Here is a 26177-nt window from a genome sequence, read left to right as displayed (position 1 = left end):
CTTGATGACCGATAATCCAACCTCTCCCCCACTTTTTCTTCCTTAAATCTTAGGTATGAGCCTTCTCGTGAGATGAAAAGTCAGTGGACAGCTGTCTGGGTGAAAATCTCTTCTAGTTGGATTGGCATTGTGCTGTATGTTTGGACACTGGTGGCACCACTTGTTCTTACAAATCGTGATTTTGACTGAACGGGACTTCTGGCATGAAAGTCTCACTTTGATCATCACTTATTTGAAATTAACAGTATTCCCAACTTTTGTAAAGTTGCGTATATGTGTGCTTCCCATGTAACTTCTCCAGTGTTCTGGCATGAATTAGATTTTACCGCTTGCCATTTTATTCATTATAGTCTTGCCAAGCACATTGATAGGTGTTTTAGATTGAAGCAGAGTTTTGAGTATGTTGGTGGTGGTAAGTTAGGAGAAGTGGACATTGTTAGGTTTATCCTTTGCTCAGTACCTGTGAAAAGAATAAAAACAAAACTGCTTGACAGTTTGATGTTTAAATTGTGTTATAACTTAAGCTGTTTTAGAAAAATATGAAAAGAAATTTATGGCTGCCTTCTGAAATATTTGATGCCTTGCCCTACAGGATACTGCAAAGAACATGGCTATCCTAAAATTTTATAAACAAGTCAGTTAAATGCCAGTTTTCTAAAAAATCTTTTCAGATTTTTCCCTTGATAGGAAGAGAAGGAACTTACACAGGTGTGGAATGTTTGATAGACAACAGTGTGGCTTATGGTGGAGACTGAGATACAGAGCTTTCAAAGAAAGATTGCTGGTGGTGGGTACTAAATTGAATACCCAAGGTGGTTTGTAATGATTCCTGGGTAGGGATGGCCTTCCATACTTACATAGTGAACTTTGTTTTGGTCATTATAAACACATGCAGATGTGTTAAAATGTGTTCAGTGGGTTCAGTGGAGTGATTAGGAACTCTGAAGGATTTAGACAAAGGCCTTGAAAAGCATAATCATGGGTTAGAAGGAAGTTGAAAATCACTTGGAAATTTGTTTTGAAAATCAGAGTTGATAAACTTTTGACAGAACAGGAAGAAACTGCAAAATAGGCTTCAGTAGACAAAGTCTCATTTAGTTTTCTCATTTAAAAAATGAAGAAACTGGGCTTCCCTGGTGGCGCAGTGGTTGAGAGTCCGCCTGCTGATGCAGGGGACGTGGGTTCGTGCCCCGGTCCGGGAGGATCCCACATGCCACAGAGCGGCTGGGCCCGTGAGCCGTGGCCGCTGAGCCTGCACGTCCAGAGCCTGTACTCCGCAACAGGAGAGGCCACAGCAGTGAGAGGCCCGTGTACCGCAAAAAAAAAAAAAAAAAAGAAACTGAAGCATAGGCTTAAACACAGCTTATCAGTGGCAAAGCTGGGAAATCCCAAGTCTGTCAAAACAACTGGCATTCTTTCTGCCATTCAAAAATAATTACTATTCAAATATATGCATAATAGATTTTACACCTTGTGAGTGGTGGATAATTTATGTGATGTGAGTTGCTGGTGTCCAGCATGCCTTCTACACACAGGCCAGGAGAATGATGGACTGCTGTAAACCCCTGCTTACAGTATACTATACAGTTCAAAAGATGCTTTTGTATTTGCTGCCATCCAATTGAAATATATAGATTATAATCTTTCAACCTGAAAATCAAGCAGTATCAGTGTTAACTTAGGTAGAAACTCTTAGTTACTTGTGTGATTAGTGTCTTAATGAATCTTAAAATCTACATTTACTTCTTTTAAGATATTAATGTGAATGAAGTATAACAATTTAATTTCCCACCTGTGTTGATATTGTGTTCATGATTTCAAATGGCTGTGTTCTATCTTTAAATAAATGAATTCAGAGAAAGTGTGTGGTGTATTAATTCTTTAGCAGTTTGAATTTAGGTGGTGTAATATTCAGATCTACTTTCTTCCTGTGTACGTGACACTGAGGGTTAACTGACCATTTTCTGTACTGAAAAACTGAGTTGTTTTAAGGTGATATTTACCCTTTTTTGGTCCTCTGTAAGAAACTCCTGAGTGGATCTCAAAGGTAATTCAAGAGGTGTTCTCCTAAAGAACCTTCAGGAGGGAGACCAGTTAAGTTTGGAAAATATTTTTAATTCATTTGATTGATAGATACTCTACACTTGCTGTGTCCTCCAGGCATTTTTTCCCTGAGTGGCCAACTGATGCTTCTTTCTCTGACAATTAAGATAGATAGTATTAAAAATAATAATAATAAAATGCTCTATTCCATAACAATGAAATATCAGGAAGAGAAATTAAAGAAACAATCCCATTTACCTTTGCATCAAAAAGAATAAAATACCTAGAAATAAACCTACCTAAAGAGGCAAAAGACCTGTACTCTGAAAACTTACGATGCAGATGAGGGAAACTGAAAACACAAACAGATGGAAAGATATACCATGTTCTTGGCTTGGAAGAATCAGTATTAAAATGACCATACTACCCACAGCAACCTACAGATTCAATGCAATCCCTATCAAATTGCCAATGGCATTCTTCACAGAAAAAAATTTTAATTTGTATGGAAACACAAAAAGCCCCGAATAGCCAAAACAATCTTGAAAAAGAAAATGAGCTGGAGGAATCACGTTCCCTGATTTCAGACTATACTACAAAGCTACAGTATGGCACTGGGACAAAAAGACACATAGATCAATGGAACAGGATAGCCTGGAAATAAACCCACACACTTGTGGACAGTCTATGACAAAGGCAAGAATATACAATGGAGAAAAGACAGTCTCTTCAGTAAGTGGTGCTGGGAAAACTGGACAGCTACATGTAAAAGAATGAAATTAGAACATTGTTTAATACCATATACAAAAATAAAATGGATTAAAGACCTAATGTAAGACCAGGTAATATAAAACTCCTAGAGGAAAACATAGGCAAAACACTGACATAAATTGCAGCACTTTTTTGGACCCGTCTCCTAGAGTAATGGAAATAAAAGTAAGTGAATGTGACCTAATTTAACTTAAAAGCATTTGCACAGCAAAGGAAACCATAAACAAAAGACAAACTGCAGAATGGGAGAAACTATTTGCAAATGATGCTACTGACATGGGATTAATTTCCAAAACATACAAACAGCTCATACAGCTTAATATTAAAAAAAAAACACCAATCAAAAAATGGGCAGAAGACCTAAATAGACAACTTGTCACTATTTGGCCATTGTTCCACCCTTTTTAGTACTATCCTGTTCCAGAGAGACAGACCAATAGGGTATGTGTTTGTATGTGTGTGTGTGTACAATACAGAGGCTGACAAGTCCAAAATCGGGCTGCTTGGGTTCGTTTTGAGACTGCACAAGAGGTATTACAGAAGCTTTGGGCTCAATCTAGTAAGTCAAGGTTAATATCAGCAGTGAAAAAATCAGGTTGATAGCATTTACCTTTCATGTGTTGAAAGTGGCACTTCACTTCTATGATCTTTCCCAAAACCCATAATCCCAGTCTAATGGGAAGAAACATCAGGTAACCCCAAATTGAGGAGCACTACAAAATATTATGCCAGTACACCTCAAAATTGTCAAGGTCTAGCTTATTTGTATTGCAGTTACTCTGTTTGAAACCAATTCCCTGAAATTTGACTTGCTTTATGGCCTAATATGCAACTGATTCTCAAAATATTTCATGTATGCTTGATATTTCAATTAGGCTCTAATTCTCAAATGTAGCATTTTATGTATGTTCATCATGTGTCATTTTCCCAGTCTGTGGACCTTTTGTTCTCACACTTCAGCCTCTAAATTCCTGAGTATATACCATCCCTATGAAACACACAGTGACACACCCCAAAAGAACACTTAGCTGTAAGTCACAGGCTCTCCTGTGGGCCTACTTGTATCCCACTGAGGCAAAAGAAGCTTGGAGGTGGGATGAAGATGAGGGGTACCCTCTAAAGTATTCATACTATGCTATTTGTTTTCCAAACAGCACACAGACTTTCTGCAGTAAACACAAGTTAGGTTACTTTTAAAGGAATCAGTTTCCAGATGTTCAATTTCCATGCGTACATGGAAATTTCCTAAAGTTGATGCGCTTGAAAAGATGCCTCAGGACAAGGCATCATCCCCCTTAACAATTACTCTTTTCACATTTGACAAAACAAAGGATATATAATACCTCTTAATTCATTCTGAGTCTTAATACCAAGGCACTTTGGATAAAACCGCTAAACACAGAAGTAGAAACAATTTTAAATATTGGTAAGAGAACGACACTGGTTTAAAAAATCTTTAGGTGATTATTTCTTTCAATGAAATTGAATCAGGATGATCTAATGAAATTACCAGCTAATAAATTTTAAAATACTTAGTGAATTCTGAAGGACTTCAAATAATTGAGTGACACTGCTGTAACAAAATCTCTTCTTTATATTATAAAAGTTTCTTAGGACTCTAAAAACAAAAAAAATTGATGCTCTTATTATATTGATATAAACTTACCCCCAGATAATAAAACATTTGGGGAAAAAAAATCCCTGAGATCTGTTCACCCCACAAAAAGATGTATTTCTGGTAAAATTTTACTTTGTATGTTTAACAGTTCATCAAAATTTGGACTATATTCTATTAACAAACACTAAAATCTCTAACAGATCAGTCCCCCAAAATTCAGAGACAGAATATAATAAAGGTTTGTCCCCCGCCTCCCTGCCCCACCTGAAGTCTAAATGAATATCCAGGATTGATGGGTGGCTCTCCTCTAAGCGGCGATTCAGGAAGCCAGGTTTCTCCCTTCTCCTGTGTATACTCGGAAGCCACATATTCCTCTGCATCAAGCTAGTAGATGGGTAAAAGGTGAGGAGGGTTGCATGGGGGAGATGTTCACAGACCAGACCTGCAAGTTCTGAACATCACTTTTCCTGATTTATTAGAATTCAATTACATAGCTACCCTGTTTACAAAGGTGGAAATAATCTAACTGCATGATAGGAAATGGTTCAGCAATCAGTTAACAGTCTCTGCCACATAGGTTTATACTGTTTTAATCAACTGTGTATTTATAATTGGAGACAAACTTTAATGCTTAGAATCTTAAGGTTACAGAATAAAATTTCAAATTTTGTTGCAGAGAAGTGCAACAATTATCTTCAATGTATGACTGTCACGCATAATAAAAGTAGGATAAAATTCTTTGGAGGAAGTGGAATGGATGATGAAGAACATCAAATCACTATGGTATTTAGATTCTTTCCAATACATTTAAAAGCAAGTAACAACTATTTTTTTAAATGGCAGTATTTAACACTATCCTAAACTCTTCCCGAATACTTAAGATGAAAAAATTTAAATGTCACCTTAAAAAGTACTAGGAGGTATAAGGTTTTCAAAATTATTTTTTAACTACTTCTAGAGTTATCCCCAAAGGAGAAGAAACTTAATCATATCCCACAGTGAGGAAGGGAAGCGAAAAAGAAAAAGCCTCTGAAGCTCTCTTCTCCTCAGTCTCTAAGCTCTTCACATCTTAACAATCTCTAAGAAAGTGACCCCTAAAGCTTACGCAGAAAACTGTTCTGGGTTCTTAAATTAGTTCACCAAGATCCCACTGTCAGAGCCAAGTATTTTAGGATCTGCTAAGGAAGGGTTTCTTATCCCTCTGTGCTACGCTGTATTTGAAATTTTACATCACAGTAAGAGAGTTCCAAGATACTGAGACTATAACCAACAGGAAGGCCATCTTGGCAATTGCTCATCCAACTGCCCTAGAAAATATTCAGATACTAGCTCACTGCTTTCAGTCCTCTGCTTGAAGGTACAATTCTTCAAGTGATGGTGCCCTGGCCTTGCATTAAGTCTAATTCTTCTGAGCAAGTGTTCCAAAGGAAAGAAGTGATTTAACTGTTTCTCTTATCTTCTCTCAGGGCAAAAATTATAGGCCCTTGGCATCCAGTGATAATGTTCTTACCTAATTTGGGACAACTGGAAGCATACTTTTCTCAGTTCTTTATTAGCAACATAGAAAGCAAGCCAGCATAATTTTTAAATTTGGAGGCATTAAATGTCTTCCTTGTTGCAATACACAGTCTATCTTCTGAGATGAGGCACAAAGATCTTGGTATGACTCATATTAAGAATAATGGATAACAGACAAAGTTTACAGTTTAAGTCTGTCTACTTCCTATGAAAAGGAAAAACTGTCACATGGATGTCACCTCCAAAGAAGACACATAACAGACACTACTAGTACGCAACATTCATTATATTTATTTTACTAAATATTATGCTTCAAAAAACCACAAACAAACCAGAAAACTTTTACTTAAAACTAGTCCAGCGAGGTGGATGGGCTGACGGCACCCACCCCCCTTCTATGTACACGGAGCTGCGACTGCCTCAGACAGCAAGCACTCAAGTACACGTTGCCTTTCCTGTTGGACATGAATGAGCTTCTCTGAACCAAGAGAGACAAATGAAGTTTTACAAGATACAGGCACTTTATGTTCCCAGTTTTATAAAGAAGTCAAGTGAAAAATACTTAATAAAAGCAACTGGAACAGAGAAAGCTTTAGGAGTTCTACCATTAGTTATAGTGACTTACACTCAATGCAAACAAGACAGCATCAACAAGTAAAACAAAGAAACAAAAAGTTTAACTGGGGTTAATGAACATACATGTAAAAAACAAATCCAATTTGCTGTAATTGGAGAAAAATGGCCATTTGAATCCAACTTAAAGATATGCCAATACTGTGATTTAACGCATCAAATCTTATGTACCTACGTAGCTGAGTAACATTTGAAAGCTTTGCAAGAGTGTGTGGTTAGTGAGAAAAGCAAAAGGTGCTTTTGATTCCACAGTATCTGATTAAACGAAACAAAGCAATTTACAAAAAAAAGTACCAAATGATACTTTAAAATAAATAGTTCATCATTTTGATGAATATATACACGTAGAGTCCACTTCCTGGGGATTTAGCTATCTAAAAGTGGCATATCACTATCCAGAGGTGCAGGAGCAAGTTCACATAAATAAAACAGTGTGGCTTCACTAGCTTCAGCTTCAGTCAATGGCTCCAGGCGAACAAGCTTACTTTGGGTTGGTTCTGGGTCCAAGCTGCTGTCCAGAAGCTCATCAACTTCTATGGGTTTATCTACAGAGGACATAACTTCTGATGATGCTGTACTCCCCTGTTCAACAGTAGAAGCAGGGTTCCCATCGAGGAATGCAAGAAGTGGAAAGGCAGTGTACTGTATAAGCTGCTTATCTATAACAAAGATAAGAAGACTGATCTTTTATCACCAGCTTATATAGAGTTCAAGCTATATGGTGGAAAAAACAGAAGCAGATGTGCATATGTGCAATCATTACCCTTATATAGCCAAACAAGAAATATCACACTTTGTGTCAGTAAATTTAAAAATGTACAAGTCAGAAAATGTACATTTTTATTCAACAATTAAGAATTGAGGGTTCTTTCAGTTCTCCTGAAGTTAAATAGGGGGGAAAAAATGACAATCTTTAAGAACTATTACCACACCAATTCAATTTCCTTTATATGCTGGAACCTTGATACGTTATGCATAGAACTGAGACTAATACAAATCTGTGTTCAATTGTTAAGCATGGCAAAACCTTCCTTGGCCCACAGTTTCTACATAGAAATGTTTATTTAAAAAAACTAATACTACATTTATACCTACCTGTTTTGGGTTTAGATTTTCTTCCCTCTTCTGAAACTGGCTGAACTACATTGCTCTTGGTTTCTAATCCTTTATTCTCGGACTAAAAGAGAAAAAATAATATAAAAATACTTGTCTCATATTTTATATGTTCCTGAAAAATAGCAAAAAATTAAAAACTGGTAAAATATAAGAATATTGGTATGTTCTCTGAAATATATAGGAAAGGGGAGCATCAGGAAAGATGAACTAGGGAGAGAAAGAGATTTGAGTAGAGGTAATGAAACTGCCTAAGAAAACTACTGCTGTCATCAGGTGGATGAAACAAAGAACCTGAACTAGGATGACACTAAGTACAAAAAGGAGGGAGCATTTCAAAAGTAGAACAGACAGAATTTGACAAGAGTAGAAGATGGTAATGAATCAAAGATGGCTAGTTTCTAATTGCTAATGAAGAGATAATTCTTTAAATAATTAAATTCATTTTAAACAGCTTTGATTTAAAACGTATTACACATTTCTTTTCACTCACAAACAGAATATTTAGCGTAACTGAACACGTTTACAGTAGCTCAGGATAACATCCTTCAAACTAGTTATCCCTATATTTGGAAGCCTCAAAGTTGAGGTGGTGTTTCTTCATTTCCTTTTTGGCTCTTTCAATTCTTTTCTGTCATTTAAATTGCTTCTTTCAACCACTGTCTTCTCTCCTTACATCTGATTGTAAGGGGATTAATCTTTAAATGTTAAGTTCTTCAGTGTTCTTTTCAACGATGTTCAAACTGAGGTGCTGAGGTTCACAATTTTTCCTGAATAGCTGTAAGTCCCAGATATCTGCACACTTGTAAACTATATATGATGTAACAAACATACTAATTCCTATAATTTCCCTGATATTCATCACAAAATTAAGCAGTACAAGTTTCCAGGCTTCATAGATAATAATGACTCCAAGACATAATAAAAACTACTTAAACTTCCACCAAAATTTACATTAAAATATTTCATTTAGCATTCACTATAAATAAACATTAATGAAATAATACCTTCTGTATTTTTCTACTTCCTAAAATAGGTATTTTCCAAGGATGCCACTCTTGTTATTCTAAATGCATATTAGAACCAGGATGACAAATGGGTTTCATCTCCCATACAAACTGTTGCTTATTAGTAGTGACCACTTAGACTGCTACAGTGAGGAGTATAAGGCATCCTGACTCATTAGTAAAGAGTGCTGTAATACATGTCACATAATACCTGTCATGAGCAAGGGAATGACAGCTGATGTGTCAATTATTTAAAAACAATCTAGATTCTAAAACTATGATAAAAAGAATCACTCTCCATTTTAATTTTTCTATAGAGCAATACGTAAACTTGCTGTTTAACTGCTATTTCTAAAAGCTTCTGGGAACAGGAGATGATTCAAGAATAGAGAACGACTCAATGTCTAACAATAAACAAACAGTACAGCACATTCACTAAATGAATGCATGATATGGGTTCATTCAACTTAAGGTCTCACATTCAATAATATATTTACTGAAACACAGTACTGACGTGGTCCACAGATTCTTATAATATAAACCTAGCCAAACTATAGTCCAAATGCCAAATTCAGCATCCTGACTTTACTGAAAGTAAAGTTTTACAGAAGCACAGCCATACTCATTCTTTTATGTATTGTCTACGGCTGCTTTTGCACTACAAATTGCAGTTGACTAGTTGTGACAGAGAACACCTGGCTTCATGCAAAACCAAAAATATTTAGTCTTCACAGAAAAAGTATGATAACCCCTGATATAAATCATCCAAATACTGAATGTATAATCAACCTTCTAGTTCAAAAATTCACAAATTCCTTCAACTTTAAGTTACCCAGGCTATAACTTTGAAAATGCAGAAAATGTGGTCAGGCCATCCTCACACATGACAATGGTCAGAAAAATTCCACCTCCTCACTCTAATACCTCATATTTATTTAATATGTGTTCATTTTTTACTATAAAGAACACAAAAATTTTGATTCCACTAATCTAGAATTTGTACACATTTCAGGGGACCTGATTTACCTTTTTATTCAATGAAAAACAGGGATTACAGAACAATTTGGTATAAATACAAGATAAATGAAGTATATACCTACTCAAGACAATAAGCTATACAACGAAACAGAATGATTTCTAAAGGTCTGCTCTAACAACTTCACACTGTTCTTATTACTCATTAAAAACCAGTTCTAAAGAATTTGTTAACATCTGCTAATCCCAACTGCAGGTACTATACATTTAAGAAAATAAAACAATTACTTAAAAAAAAAGTCCAAAATCCGTACTTCACTGTTTCAACTCACCTTACCTACAAATAGTATAAATCCCTGTGCTTTTACTGTATACTAATAAAATGAAGGAACTTATTTTAAAATATGGGTACCCTTAAATTTTCAATAAAAAAATGCTGAGAAGTTTTTAATAGATGGAATAAGAATGTAAAATGAAGACACAGAACATGAAGAAATCATATTCTAATAATTTTTTTCAGTGATATACCTGAATATGCCAAATTTAGTCAGTTTATCTCCCAGCACATTGAGGGCTGATTTCACACTGGTACTTAACAGCACAAGGCACAGAAGAATTGGGCAATGATTCACCCCATAACCAAAAGCTAATTTTTCATCTAGAATTTTATTATCTTGATCACATTTATTAGGTAAGAATATAAAATGCTTTTTGTAACTGGGAGTGATACTGCTCTCTACTTACTAGGACTGTTTTCAAATTCTTACAGCTACGGGTCCTGAGCAACACAAATTAAAACTTACTTTTGTATTATTGATGTAATCTGTGGGATTCATCTGCACAGAACTAGTGAAAAGCTGAAAGACCAAACAAGAAAGATGATAAGTTTAAAAAATATTTAAAAAAAATTAACTGTGTGTTCAAAATTTCTATACAGCCATGTTGGGTGAAAAGATGTAGCTCCTGCACTAGGAAGTTTCCATATAGTAAAGCAAGTTTGGAAGAGAAAAGCGGAAAGAAAAACGAACAAAAGCAGAGCAAGCTAGCCCATGCATTAGCTGTTTTAAGAATTTCTATTCTATAAAGTAGTAGGGTAAATCACTTGAGACAAATAGTGGTTTTCCCCACCTCCCCTCTCCTTCATTTCCTTTATTTTTTCCTCCCGAAAAGCCTCTGGCCTTAAATGGCACCCAGGGCTGAGTCCCTTGCCCTGACAAGAGCCTTCACTGACTACCTGCTAATTATGTGATAAACTTATAGAATCTGCTCTATGACAGTGGTTCCTAAATTACACCTCAAGTAGAGCCCTCCGACCAAATGGCTTAAGTCCATGTTGGTTCTTTTCACCTCACCTAGCAAGGGAAGCCATAAATGCAAAGACCACTGCCTACTGCTTACTGCATTCCTCAGACCAGCCACTTTACAAACATAACTTTTGTTTATGTCATAAGCTTCAAAGTCATCCAGTCCACAAGGATTTACTGAGCATCTAAGAAATAAATGACATCATGAAGAATACAAGATGAAGACACTATTCCTGCTCTCCAGGAGCTTACAATCTAAAAGGCAAAATAAGAATAACATCAAATAGCAACATATGATCAGATACAATCCAGTATTACAATAATAATGGATGGTGGGGCTCAAAAGTACTAAGGAGCTAAGAGAAAGGAAAACAGACACACACACACACCCCGTCCCTCAGATGAAACAAAAAGTCTTGATAAAACTATGTGACATGTAGTTCCTGGAGAATGGTTAGGACTTAGAAAGGAGAGGATGAAGGAGTACATTGTTACAGCATTAGCAACAACAGAGAGGAAGAAATGGTTGTGAGGTAAGTTCTACAAATAAGATGGTAAGTCCAAATAATGCAGAAGTCCTGAGTTGAATAGTAAGTGGTATACATAAGGTTCAAAAGGTACGGCAAGGCCAATGAATGGACAGGACATTCTGTCAGCAATAAGAGACTTGGGAGTGGCCTGAGTAATGAAATATACTGACTAAAGCATTTTAAGAGAATGAGCACACCAAATGGTTTGCAGGATAGAATGAAATGCAGAGATGCTCCTCCACCCTCTCTAAACACTGATTCCTTTCCTTAAAGTTCCACATTCATTGTGGCCCTAAAAATATCCCCAGCTCTTCTTTTCCTTTCATTAACATTTCTTCCTTTCATAACTTTTCCTCCTACTGATCCATGAAGAGGAAGAGACTCAGTTTCTTAAGAGTAGGTAACTATACATCACTGCCCATCTCTACCAGTTCAGCTTGTACTTGCCTCAGAGGCCTGACCAGATTTTGTCCCTACTGAGAGTGGCATCTGAGGAGGACCAGCAGTATAAACTCCTCACTCCTTCTTTGCCTCAATCCCTCTACCCACTGACTCAGGGATACCTTCATGTATTCCCAGCAGACGCATGGTCTGAAGTAGGAAAATAGATCATGTATGAGGAGCTGACAGAGTTGAATTCTAAGGTCAAGTCTCTCCTACTGATTCCACACTGGGTCACTTGTACTGAACTCTGCAGCAAGAACCCATGAGCTTCTCAGCATACTTATTCATGTTCTTACCATGTTACACATGGTAAGAACACATGTTCTTACCATCTTTGCCATCTCAGAGAATAAGGCAACCTATGGGTAGATTTTTTATGACAATACCCCAAAATTCAAGGATGAAATAAACAATGAAGGTCTTAGATGAGAGGCAACAGTGAAAATATTGGGTTGGCCCAGAAGTTCGTTTGGTTTTTCTGTAAGATGGCTCTAGTAGCACTTAGTTGTCTTTAACTTCATTTGAAACAATCTTGCTAGACTGTATTGTGACAGCTGTCATATCAGCGTGCATTTAAAAAAAAATTAAAATTGGTGAATTCTTATGTAGTCATTTTAATATTGAAGATGGAAGAAAAAAAAGCAACATTTTCAGCATATTATGCTTCCCTATTTCAAGAAAGGTAAAAACGCAACTGAAATGCACAAAAAGATTTGTGCAGTGTATGGAGAAGGTGCTGTGACTGACTGAACGTGTCAAAGGTAGTTTGCAAAGTTTCGTGCTGGAGATTTCTTGCTGGACGATGTTCCACGGTTGGGTAGACCAGTTGACGTTGATAGCGATCAAATCGAGACATTAATTAGAACAAGCAACATTACACCACGTGGCAGATAGCTGACATATTCAAAATATTCAAATTGAGCATTGAAAGTCACTATGAAGTTTGTTATGTTAATATGTATGTTAATCGCTTAGAAGTTTGGGTTCCACATATGTTAAGTGAAAAAACCTTCTCGAACATATTTCTACATGCGATTCTCTACTTAAATGTAAAGAAAACATTCCTTTTTCAAACAAATTGTGATGAAAAGTGGATACCATACAATAATGAAAAGTGGATACTGTACAATAATGTGGAACAGAAGAGATCATGCAGCAAGTGAAATGAACCACCACCAACCACACCAAAGGCCTGTCTTCATCCAAAGGTGATGTTGTGTATATAGTGGGATTGGGAGTCCTCTGTTATGAGCTCTTTCTGGAAAACCAAACGATTAATTCCAACAAGTACTGCTCCCAATCAGACCAACTGAAAGCAGCACTTGACGAAAAGCATCCAGAATTAGTCAACAGAAAATTCATAATCTTTCCATCAGGATAACGCAAGACTACATGTTTCTTTGATATCCAGGTAAAAACTGTTACAGCTTGGCTGGGAAGTTCGGATTCATCAGCCATATTCCAGATATTGTACCTTCAGATTTCCATTTACTTCGATCTTTACAGAATTCTCTTAATGGAAAAATATTCAATTCCCTGGAAGACTGTAAAAGGCACCTGGAATAGTTCTTTGCTCAAAAAGATAAAAAGTTTTGGGAAGATGGAATTATGAAGGTGTATGAAAAATGGCAGAAGGTAGTGGAACAAAATGGTGAATACATTGTTCAATAAAGTTCTTGGTGAAAATGAAAAATTGTCTTATTTTTACTTAAAAACCGAAGGCACTTTCTGGCCAACCCAAAAGAAAGTAGGGATGGTTTGTGAATGTTATTTTGGAAAATACACAGGCTTGGTGAACAAGGAGATAAAGAAACCAAGATTACTGTGATTACTATCCTGTGTGGGTAACAGAAGACTGATACCACTACAGAAAATAAAGCTTAAAAAGGTAGCTAGTTTAGAAAATAAACAAAGGTTTGGTGTTAAAAACAAATAATTTAAGGCAAGATCTAACTGATGATCCCAAAGGCATGGAATTAGAATTCAAGCAAAGGTTACTTTAAAAAATATTAAGAGCTGGAGATATACATTTGAGAGCAATCCTACAAGCTAAAATCCCTCCAGAGAGGCAGGATAGAAAAAAGAAGAGAGGTAGGAAAAAACAGGATAAAAGACTGGGTACCTTGGGGAATATCCACAAGTAGAAGACAGCAAGAAAAAGAAAAGCTCTTAGAGGAAACAGAATGGTTAGGGAGATAGGAAGAGAACAAAGAGGTCCAGTGCCTTTAAAATCAACAGGAAAAGTTCTACAGTAGAAAATCAATAGTGTTAAACAGTAATAGTGTTAATTACTTATAATCCTTACAAAAGCCCTTCATGTCAGGCATCAGCCATATTTAACAGATGGGGAAACTGAGCAAGAGAGGTTAACTTTCCCAAGATTAGTAACTTAGCTAGTAAGTAACATGAGCCAAAAATGGAACCCAAATCTGTCTGATTCAAAACAAACCTTCTTCCACTAGCCCAGTGGCCTAATTTGAAGAAAAAAAAAAAAAAAAAAGCTGCAGGCTACTTACAGTGGATATACCAAGACAGCACAAGCTTTGAGTAAATAAGCAAGACAATCCAGGGTTTCAAAGGAAATATAGAGTGGAAAAAAAAAAGTAACGAATACAGCCACTCATTTCTACAGTTTTGTAGTAAAAGGATTGGAGAAGCAGTATGGTAAATGAGTAGAGCAACACATCAAAATGGAGATGATCTGTACCCACTGAAGGCAGTTGGAAAAGATCAAGGATAGAGAGAGAAAAACAGAGAAGCGGGGGGCAGGTGTACAAACTGGCTTTAAAAAGGAAGTACTTCCTCTAAGAAGAAAGGATATGAGATTCCACAGCTGATGAGAGTATCAGGGCATGGTGAATTATGCTCTGTGAATAGGGAAGTGTTGGCTGGATAAGGTCGTGAGGACAAAAGAACGTGATAACTGTTCCAAAGTTAAATTAAAATGACCTACTTGAAGACTGTGAGGATTTGTAGAGTCAGAATTACAGGATTTTATTTCCTTCTTAGTGATCTAACGGAGAGATATTCTAAAAGGTCTCTGGATTCAGATTGGGGACAAAGACTGATAGAATCAAGAAGGGCTGTCAAGTTACTGTTAAACAAGTCCAAATAGGTCATTAACATGGATGTTGAATTCAGTTAAGAGAATAACATGGAAAGGAAATCTTCAAAGAAGGTGAAATCCATCCTGTGAGGCACTGATGATTTAGGAAAAATAAGTCATGTGACACTGACAAACTGTAGAATCCTCTGATGTGAGAGAAGCTGTATTTTAAGGAAAAAAATGCAAAACAAAGAACAACAAAACTTTTCAAGTAAAAGAACACAACAGGGGCTTCCCTGGTGGCGCAGTGGTTGAGAGTCCGCCTGCCAATGCAGGGGACACGGGTTCGTGCCCTGGTCCGGGAAGATCCCACATGCCGCGGAGCGGCTGGGCCCGTGAGCCATGGCCGCTGAGCCTGCGCATCCAGAGCCTGTGCTCTGCAACGGGAGAGGTCACAACAGTGAGAGGCCCGCGTACCGCAAAAAAAAAAAATAACACAACAGAAAATGTTCACAACAGGAAATGGAAATAGGGGAAAGAACAAGATTCATCTGGATAAAACCAGGCCACATAGAAAGCTTTAGGTAAGAGAGAGAGGAGTGGTAGGAACAAGAGAAAAGAGAGCAAGGTTAGTACCAGAAATGATAGACAAGGATTCAAAGTCCAGACAACATAGGAATCAAGTTCATATAGGTGGTGGTGAGGACTGGAATAGGGGAATCTTAGGACTCAATCCAAAAAATTTTTAAATATAATAACATATAATACATTTGACTGAAAAACATTAATTCCCAAAGTATTAAGAAGTGCTTCCATGCTGTTTCCTGGCTAATTATTTACACTATTTGCACTGATTTCTATTCAGTGACAATTTACTCTAGAGCAAAACATAACACAGCAACAAGTCCAGACAAGACCTGGATTTAATAGTACTGTTGAACAGAGTTGATATGTTGTTACACAGGGATTAACTGAACTTCTACTCAGAGACAAATAGTGATCTCCCTCCTTCACTTTCCTGAACCCATCTGTTCATTCTAATAAACAAAACCATTCATTTAAAAAAATAAACTGCAAAAACAGTGTAGAATTCAAGAATATGATGCACTGATTTATAAATACTATACATAAATACACAAACTGCCGGTACAACAAAGAATATTCAAAGTACCTACTTCGACCAGGAGATCTGGGTCTATGCTAAACTGTCTTCCTGACAGCATGGCTTGGAAGTCCTCTAAACTGCAATCAATACTGTCAAGATAATCCAACAGCTCAACCCTAAGGAAAAAAGATTTTAAAAAAATCAAATATTAGGTTTCCTTGCTTTTATGTTTAAAATCACACTGCAGTCTAGCTAGGCAAAATATTCCTAGCAATTGCTGAATCCTTACCAATTCTTAACCTTAAGAGATCCTATTCACTATTTAGGATTCAAAAAAACTTGGTTAATTGAGAACCCACAGCCTTTATACAAAACTTTAGTATTTAAAGAAAAAAGGTTCTGCAATAACCCAGTCTGATTTATCTTTTTCCTCTATACTATAAATTATAAAATGTTTAACCTCTTATTACTGGTTATATTGCTACTAACTTCTAGTTTTCCTTTGCTATAAAATAAGTTCCTTCATAGAGATTGTATTATTCCACAGTCCTGATAAAAACACAAATACACACAATCATACACACTTTTTTAAGACATTCAAAACCAAGTATTTCATTACAGAAATCTGAGGAATTGACAAGAAGATCCCAAGACTGCTCTTGGGATAATTAAATCTTTCTCAAAATACCATCTGCAGAGCTCAGCACTAACCAGAACAGAAAGGTTGACTACATAGGTTCATAACCTGAAAGGAAAATCATTCAAAGAGAAAAAGAACATGTGAAGTAAACAAAGAAAGCAAATAAACTTAGACAACCTTTAGATGAGACTCACTTTCCCAAAAGATTGATGTTATCATTTAAAATGGAATCCATCATGGTCACAGGATCTTCTGTGGTCAGACTAGATGAGCCATTTAGCTGGACGGCACTAGACATGAGAGGGCTGGTGCCATCACTGCCTGAACTTAGGGATTCTCTGGCTGGTTCACTCTGATCTCCACTCTGAATGACAGGTGCATATTCATCTTCATTGTCATCTTCAACAATGACAATATCAGGGTACTGGCTACAGCTAGATCAGCAATACGAGAAATAACCAATTACATTCTCAGACTAATTCAATAAATTCACCCTATCCAGTCACTCTCCATGGAAACTCTCTCCCCAAACCACCTGTCAAAAGGCTTTTCTTGGGTGTGTAGTTTAATGAAAATATTGATACTTCATATAATATAAGACCACAAAGAATCAATTAAAGGTCTTTAACTCCAAACTTTAAAAATAAGAATGAATTCTCATTACTTTTTGCTGGGAGTCTTTTCGCTGGAGGGAGGGGGGTTATGTGCTTGAATAATTTGGCTTAATTTTTCAGTTCAATAATTAAAATATGAGTCAGATATTAGTTTATCAAAGAATAAAGTAGTTTTAAATTTAGATCTCTGATAAAAAAAGAGTAATATTTTCAAAAATTGTATTTCACAATCTCCTTACTTGGAGGGATCAGATATAACATCCTCATTAGTTTCTGGAATAACTGGGATATTTTCTTCATCTGCATTATCATCAGTAACGTCATAAATAATGATATCATCTGAAATCCGCTCCCTTGGCTTTAAACCTTCAGTCCTACTGTGTGGAACCTAAAAAATCAGGTAGAAAATATATCAAAAAACTGAAATTATTTTGACTACTAAACAACATACCATTTAAAAAATGTTAACTGGGCACTGAGATACGATGGTAAGCAAAACAGATATGTTTTCTGCCCTTATGGGACTTATACACTAAATTGGTATTAGAAGTACCAATTTACAGAGGTATGAGATGTATTATCTGCATGCTACTTAACTATTTCTTTTACTGTAAGGGACATTAAAGATGACATGCCTCAGAATGTTTCTATGAAAAGATCTTCAAATTTTAAAGATTTTTTATACCCAGAGAGTAAAAAAGTCTTAGGACTTCATCAGAAATCTCGAACATAACCAGATAGCCACTGGGCTGATGGAGATTATTTCATCTCAAGCTACTCTGTTTGACGCCATGTTTTATTCTTACTCATTAAATGGTTTCTTTAAAAGGGGGAAAAAAACACTTCAACTATTCCACAGCTAAATGTCAGTCTGGCATTTTAGCAATTATTATTTTTTTAAATTCAGCTACAGCTATATTCAGACCATGGATACACTAATAAAAAAACATTCAATTCTCCAAAGCAAACTAAAGTCATTATTATAATAGAAAATTCTATCAATTTCAACTCTAGATAATATAGAGGCAAAAGATGCAAATCAAGTTAAATTAAGAAATCTTCACTCATTTACATGAGTCTTCAATCCTAAAAACAGGTATGCCTGATAATTTAAACAGTGGGAAGAGGAACCAGATGTCAGGTTAACTCTGACTTGCCTGAGAACAAAAATCTCAATACTTTAATAATAAATCTAAAGCAGTATTTAGAATTCTAAGATTTGAAAGTAACAATGATAATCAGATATTAAAAGAAGTCTGGACTCAACTAATTGCCCCTGGGTATAAGTTTGACAATTTACCCAGAGAGCTTGTGAAAAAATGAAGGTAAACAAAAATATTTTTTTGAAATTGCTACAGTAAAAGAGTCTAGGTCTGTACACATTTATAATAAAAGTTGGAAACAACTTAAAATAACCAACGGACAAGTGCATAATTACATTATCATAATATTCAATTAATCTCATATAGTAGTTAAGATCAACTAAATCTCTATGTTTAATAAATCTCAAAAGCAAGACCAAGTGAAAGAGGCCACACTGCAAAATGATATGTACAAAATAATATCATTTATATAAAGCTTAGACATATGCAAAATAATACCAAATATTGTTCATGGATTCACATATCAATCGGCCATGGGAATGACACATACTACTTCAAAATAGTGATTTATCTCTGGGTGACAGGGGAGACTGGAGAGGGAGAGAAAAATGAACTTGGGAACAGGTAACTGAGACAACTGTATCTGTAATAGTTTATCTCTTAAAATAATCTAGAGCAAATGATAAAAAATGTCATGATTTAAAAGCTGGAGGATGAACAGTTAGATTATTCACTAAACTTTTTCAAATGCATGACATACTGCTGTAATAAAATTTAGTTTGAGATAATAAATATAAAACAGAATTTTAAAAATTACTTTATGATGGTGATTATCAGCTGGTTCTTTCACTATGTGCTGAAACAAATTCTTCTTTTGAGCTCCATTAGTGTTTAGAAGTAGAGGTCTGAAAATCAGAAGATATACATGAAGTTCAGTGAGCAAACATACATGGAGTTTAAATTGCTTCTAATAATTTAGCCACATATAAACACACTCATTTTAATAATGAATAAAAAATTTCAGTACACAAGAAACTCTTAAAAACGATTACCTCTTTGGAGGGGTATGGGGGATAGTGTATCCACGGCTTTTACTTCTCCATTCTTCTGTGTTATCTTTGTTATAATAAACACTATAAATTACTCTCCCCAAATATACTTCATTGCTGACTGAACTACATAACTCTTTATGGTTCTTACATAGTAAAAAGTAGGTAATATCCCAAAGACTCAATGGAAGTAGAGTTAATTCTACAGCATAAGCTGTAAGTATAACCAAGCTCTGCTAAAATCCTTTGCCTTACAAGATAATCTTTTTCTCCTTCTACCTATTCCTTTGTCCACTGTTTTCCTTATGTTTTAATTGTGACAAAGGTAGTTACTGACATTTATGGGTATCACAACCCATGGTCAATATACAGGTTTTTAAAGACCCTTGTGAGTGGATTAAACATGAGATATCAAGTAAAAACTTTTTATGCTTTTTTCAGCATGTATCCTCTCTTTAAGAGTTTCTCTCACTGAGGACTAATGCTACAATAATTTGCTAATGTGAATGAAAGATGAACTCTTTATAAACCGTATGTATGTAAAACGACCATTTAGCCTATTCTAATCTTTCAAAAACAGCAAGATGACAATAGTAGGAAACACCACCACTCTTGAAATGTTAGAAGTATAATTTAACAAGGGAGGACTGTTCATCTGGGACAACACGCATACACTCAGCAAATGTAAACCATTCATGATTAAATTCTAACGTTTGGTTGTCTATAGATAGGTCAGAATGTATTATCATAAAATCTTACCTTTTACGTTTTAAACTCACAAGTTGGTTATTCTGAACCAATGTAACAATAAACTGGACAATCTAAAAGGAAAATGTAAATAAGAAATATTCCATCATAGATTCTTAATTATTTAGTCTATATTACAAGTCTTATAAAATTAATGCAGGTACTGTATGTCCTCTATTCTAAGTCACATAGTTTCTCACATATTAACATTTTAAATTTGGATGCATCTTACAATGATATTTAAAGAAATGTACCAGCATCCAGGCAGAAGAACAACCTGTGATAAAGTTGCTGCTACCTAAGATATAGAGGTACCTAGGACATCCATCTACCCATCTATCTATCTATATATCTAGCTTCCTACCCACCCATCCACCTATTTATCTATCAAATATTCAGTTCAATTATTTGTCTTGATAAGTACCAAGCATGCCTGGATACAGATCCCTATTTTTACTTAAAATTCTTTCAAGAAGATTATGACGCAGAAAAGAAAACTGATGTTTGACAGATATTTTTCTTATACCAGGTAATACAATTAGAGGCAAAAGAAACTGCCAACTCTCTCAGAAAAGATCTTACTATTTTCAAGTTAGAAAAAGTTTATTGGCTAACTCTAGAAAAATTATTATTGAGACACTGAACATCTGTCAAAGCTTCCTGATGACAATCACGGGAAGCTGATTTAATCTTCAGAGTCTGATTAAATTTAGAAAAAGACTATTAAACAGATCAAGACATGCAAACAATCCTTCATATTTTATGATAGTGTTTCTTAAAGTGTGGTCCATGGACCAGCAGCACTGGCCTAGGAGCTTTTTAAATATGCAAATTCTCTGCCTCACTCCAGAATTGCTGAATCTTAAATTCTGAGGATGAGGTCTAGCAACATGTGTTGTTTAGCAAGACCTCCAGGTGATACTGATATGAATGTGAGAACTGGTTTAGGGTATGTCTTGAAATTATACTGCCTAAAGGAGTTAAAAAAGTAAACTATTAAAAGCAGTATAGGGGCTTCCCTGGTGGCGCAGTGATTAAGAATACGCCTGCCAATGCAGGGGACACGGGTTCGAGCCCTGGTCCAGGAAGATCCCACATGCCACGGAGCAACAAAGCCCGTGCGCTGCAACTACCGAGCCTGCGTTCTAGAGCCCACGAGCCACAACTACTGAGTCCACATGCCACAATTACTGAAGCCTGCGTGCCTAGAGCCCGTGCTCCACAACAAGAGAAGCCACCGCAATGAGAAGCCTGAGCATCACAACGAAGAGTGGCCCCCGCTCGCCACAACTAGAGAAAGCCCGCGTGCAGCAACGAAGACCCAAGGCAGCCAAAGATATATAAATATTTTTTTAAAAAATTTATTTTAAAAAAAAGCAGCAGTATATCACTGAGATGTTATGAATAAAGGCCAAGTGACTGATGACTATTTAGACTCTGCAGAAGAGTTCCTTGTACAAGCTTTATGAAATATAATTACACAATTAAAATAGAGAATTGTCCATTGAAAATACACACCGTATAGCTTTAATTTTGTAATTCTCCCCCAAACGAGGCTACTAAATGGCTTGCCTTACAATCAGTATTAACTTTGCCATGGAGAAAAATATAGACATTTTAGTTGAAGAGTTAGACAGCATTAGAGTCTATGAAAAGGAGGTTAGCCACTAAATTGCTTATTCAAAAGAAAATGCTGACACCTGATGAAAAGACAACATTTAACCTTAAAGATATCTATGAAATAGTCCAATTACTTTTGTTAATTTATAAAAAAGTGTTAGGGAAAATTCTTAAAACATTAGTTGGCTGAATTTACAAGAACATGAATCTCTGGCTAAATTTCTCCTGAAATTTGCTGTGTATTTCAGTTCTCTTCTGACACTTTGGCATTATGTTGTAGAGTTCGTTTCCTGAAGGAGAAGATGAGGCATTTAACATTTACATCATTGGACTTCTTTAGCTGACAAGTTCTATAAAGACACCTCCCATATATTATTCCAATTAATCCAAGGCCAAACAGTAAATGGCAGAATTAGAAACAAATTCCAGGAATAGAGAAAAAATTATCACCTGTCATCATGAATTATGTAAACTCCCTAACCCCACTAAAACACATAGATTCAAACTCAAATTTGAGCAGAAAGAATGTTAGATTTCATGAAAAACTGAAATGTTAATAAGTATTTTATCAACTATCTTTGCTTTCAAAAAAAAAAAAAACCCAACAAATTATGGAGTATTGTGAGTTGATATTTAACCAAAACATTGTTTTCTGAAAAAGATTAACAGATTTTAAAAATAAAGCACAGGTTAAGGTACACCTATCATTTAAAATCAGGTATTCTTAAACAGGGCTTCAAGTTGGAATCAAATATGAAAGTTTTAAAAATACATGTACTTGGACTAAACACTTAAAGTTGAATCCTACATTCAACCTTCACTTGCATACTTATTTTTAAAAATCAGTATACCTATTTTGACTATGGGCCAAAGGGTACAGCTACCATTCATCTCTGTGTTCTAACCCTGCTCCACTACACCCATATCCTTTCAGTCATAACACTATTTTTAGCTAACGGCCTCTGACTAGGAACAAACTGAAGCTCTCCCACCCTCCCTCCCCTGATAAAACCTGTTGCTTAAACTTAGTCCAGTTTACTCATGAGCAAAAAATAGCTGCCTTAATTACTTTTATGTTTCACCTCTTATTAACATATGAAAGCTGATATGAGAAGATTAAATCACAAGGACACAATTGCAGCAGAGATTTTCTGTTCCCCCAGTAATTTTCAGCTCATATACTAAAATCTAGGATTTATTTTACAACACTACATTAACTGCTTTTCTGCACATACGAATAGTGGCATACACTTATAACTCATTTTTTGAACACATAATTTGATCGACCGATTTGAAAATATTAGTCATTTATCTTCCAAGACCATATCTATGCCTTTTAGAATAAAAAATAGTAAGACAAAAAACAAAAAAAATCCCACACAGTAAAGCTATGTCTTTTACATAAAATATTAAGAAATTGGTAGAATATTGATTATACTCCTAAGAATTAAGTATAATAAAGTTGTTATATCAGGCAAAAAAATTTTACTAAAAGCTAATGAAACATTATCTGGAAGTATGGAATGACTACATTTAGTAATAATAAGAAATTTTTTTTATTACAAAGAATATGTAACACTTGGCTTAATTTGTTTGATTTCATAGTTTTACTTCTGTGTACCCAATACATAAGAAACTAATATCAATCACTGACTACTCAATAGAGATTTCTGGGGAGGGGGTCACAAATGGTACTCATTAAACAAATGCAGATTACAGTCACAGAGAAAAAAGCTTACCTTTCGAATAACTTGTTGCTGTTGTGCATGTTTTGCTCGTAATTCTGACACCTCCTTCCAAAGGGACTCATTCTCACTATGTTATCATTTATGAAAAATAAAAATAAAAAAATTCAGTCAGATAAGCCAGACCTCAATATCTTTAATTAAGAACACCAGACGTGAACTAGTTTTTACTATATATCTTTATGAGACTAGGAAAACTTTGGTTCAATTACACAGAATGGCAACTAACCTTGACACAACTCCAGAATCCTTCCTTCATAACTGTAGTATCTTCTACTCATGGCAATGTATGCATGAAAACTTAAGATTTATGCTTACATCCATACATAGTAGGCCATTTACTCCTCTGACAATCTGCTTCATTACTTCCTGTTTAAAAAATAACCTAACTTTTCAACTATGGCTACCATGTGAATTCAGGACTTGTGCTTAGGAAACAATTCTTAAAGGGGAAATGACATTTACCCAACACTTGCTATGCCAGGCACTATTCTAAACATTTTATGTGTATTACTTAAACTTCTCTAAAATCTGTCAAGAAAGGAATTATCTCTATTTTATAGATGAGGAGACTGAGACTCAGAGAATTGAGAAGACTTACCCAAGATCACACAGACAATTTGTTAAGTATTGATGTCGAGCTGAAGTCTGTAAGACTCTAAAACTGTCTAAAGATCTGTCTCAAACACACGCATATAAATGTTTGGTTTTTTTAAAGCATATTAAAAGATGTGTTTTTTTAAAAGCATATCTAAATACATGACAAACCAATTATATGCCCAGCAGTAATAGTTTTTTTTTCCTTCATTCACCATCTTCCATTGAAATTGCAGTTATTAAATGTTAGCAGCAATGATAATTTTGAGAAGGCCTGAAAGATTAATTCCTCTATTAAATGCTCTAATTTTTGCTCTTTTGTTAATTTACACAAAAGCCATCTTCCTCAATCCAAACTATTACAAAAGGGACTGAATTTAAATATAGAGGGCACAGAAAATAAGATTTTGATACTTAATAACTACTGTACTTTTTCTGACTCAGAAATATAAAGATACCGTCATCTGCCTACTAAAGATAAGTAGGAGAATGGTTACCACTAAGACTTACAGGAGGAATTTGAGATCCCACTCCTTAAAAGCTAAATCTGAGATTCAAGGAACTGGGTCAAAGGGCACTTCAACAGACACAAGATACATAGAGTAAACCAACATACGTGCTTAAATAAAACATGCAAAACTAGCAAGCTTCAAATTAAGGCTTATTAAAAAAGGGAATCAAAGTCCAAGGTTACTCTCAATGAAGATACTTGAGTTAAGAATAGCTAAACTAACGTCCCACAATTGAAATGGGACAGACAATACATAAAATAAATACTCTTAAGACCTTGGCGCCTATTTACTATAAGAGAATTCCAACTACTTACTAAGAAGAGAAATATAGGTCTACTCTATACACAAGTTGTTACTGTGGCATTAGGATAATGGTGCCAAAAATTGTAGTAAAACAAAATACAGCACTTTTCTGTAGATAAAAGGTTTGAATATCACTTTCCCAAGTCTATGTAAAGTAAGTATCAAGTAGGACAAGTCTCTAGTGTCCTTTTTTCCCTATTTTTTGTGTCCTATTTTTTCCTAAAAGATAGGCCACATAGAAAATGTCCTAAGAAACTTCTATAAAAGAAAGGATAGGTAGCGTATGCTGTATTTTTTTTTAAGATTTTTTTATGTGGACTAATTTTGAAGCCTTTATTGAATCTGTTACAATATTCCTTCTGTTTTTTTATGTTTTTTGGCCGCGAGGCATGTGCAATCTTAGCTCCCCAACCAGGGATCAAACCCACACCCCTGGCATTGGAAGGTGAAGTCTTAACCACTGGGTCCACTGGGTCCAGAGAAGTCCCTGTAGTATGGCTTTTGGTCCTCATATGTGTGTAAACATATGAAATTCAACCTAAGTAGAATCATAGTTTCCTACACCAACTTAATGATCTATTATTTCATCAGTAACACTTGTGCATCAAATTGTTTTGACTGACCAGGTTTATATATTCTTTCAACACCATCATGAAAATACAATATTGGGGTAAAGTTTATGGCTACAAATAAAAAATAAAGGCAATCAATACTTAAGAAAAAGGCTTTTGATCTTGGCTTCAACAATGTAATCTAGGTACTTAAAGCACTAACCTCCAAACCTCAACACACACATACACACCAACTCCCATATTAGGATTATATTTGGAAATAATACTTTACCTTTTTAATTCAGAAAGCCTGGACTCAATAGTTTCTTGTTTTATTTGAACCTTCTGAGCACTACTTATAATTTTTGTTAAATCTTCCTGACGAATTTTATTTTCTTCTGGTTTTGCAGATGAAACCTTTCAAAAAGTAAATGTAGGAAATTAAACAAATACTAAACACCATGATTATAATTCAAAACTTCCCTGTTATAAGACGTTTTTGTAGCCTGTCCAGGAAGTGAGATTTAGTTCCAAAAGCCCAGGAAAAGAATAGACTTCATAGCTCAAAGAGAGGATAAGGAATAATCAG

General features: G+C 35.4%; 2 protein-coding genes across 5 annotated transcripts in view; one reads left to right on the top strand and one right to left on the bottom strand.

Moving 5' to 3' along the window:
* Positions 1-1861, top strand: part of SERINC1 (serine incorporator 1) — a 32241-nt gene extending 30380 nt beyond the window's left edge. Inside the window, exon 10 of the mRNA XM_082669084.1 lies at positions 54-1861. Coding sequence (XP_082525210.1) covers positions 54-189 — 136 coding nt within the window. The 3' untranslated portion in view covers positions 190-1861. The remainder of the gene's footprint in view (positions 1-53) is intronic.
* Positions 1862-6218: 4357 nt separating this feature from the next.
* The window catches only part of HSF2 (heat shock transcription factor 2), a 36699-nt gene continuing 16740 nt past the window's right edge, over positions 6219-26177 (bottom strand). The window contains exons 4-13 of one of the 4 annotated variants that reach the window (XM_082669284.1): positions 25881-26005; positions 23620-23695; positions 20273-20334; positions 19282-19369; positions 17601-17749; positions 16942-17181; positions 16178-16283; positions 10482-10535; positions 7679-7760; positions 6219-7242 (exon numbers count right to left, since the gene is read on the bottom strand). In XM_082669284.1, the coding sequence (XP_082525410.1) occupies positions 6950-7242; positions 7679-7760; positions 10482-10535; positions 16178-16283; positions 16942-17181; positions 17601-17749; positions 19282-19369; positions 20273-20334; positions 23620-23695; positions 25881-26005 (1275 nt within the window). In that variant the 3' untranslated portion in view covers positions 6219-6949. Of the gene's footprint in view, positions 7298-7678; positions 7761-10481; positions 10536-16177; positions 16284-16941; positions 17182-17600; positions 17750-19281; positions 19370-20272; positions 20335-23619; positions 23696-25880; positions 26006-26177 lie in introns of all 4 variants that reach the window. The other 3 variants (XM_082669286.1, XM_082669287.1, XM_082669285.1) reach the window with 3 other exon arrangements.

Source organism: Grampus griseus, assembly GCF_964374135.1.
Source record: "Grampus griseus genome assembly, chromosome: 13".
Classification (NCBI taxonomy): Eukaryota; Metazoa; Chordata; class Mammalia; order Artiodactyla; family Delphinidae; genus Grampus; species Grampus griseus.
Note: the sequence above shows the minus strand (reverse complement) of the source record. Positions and strands in the feature narration are given on the sequence as shown.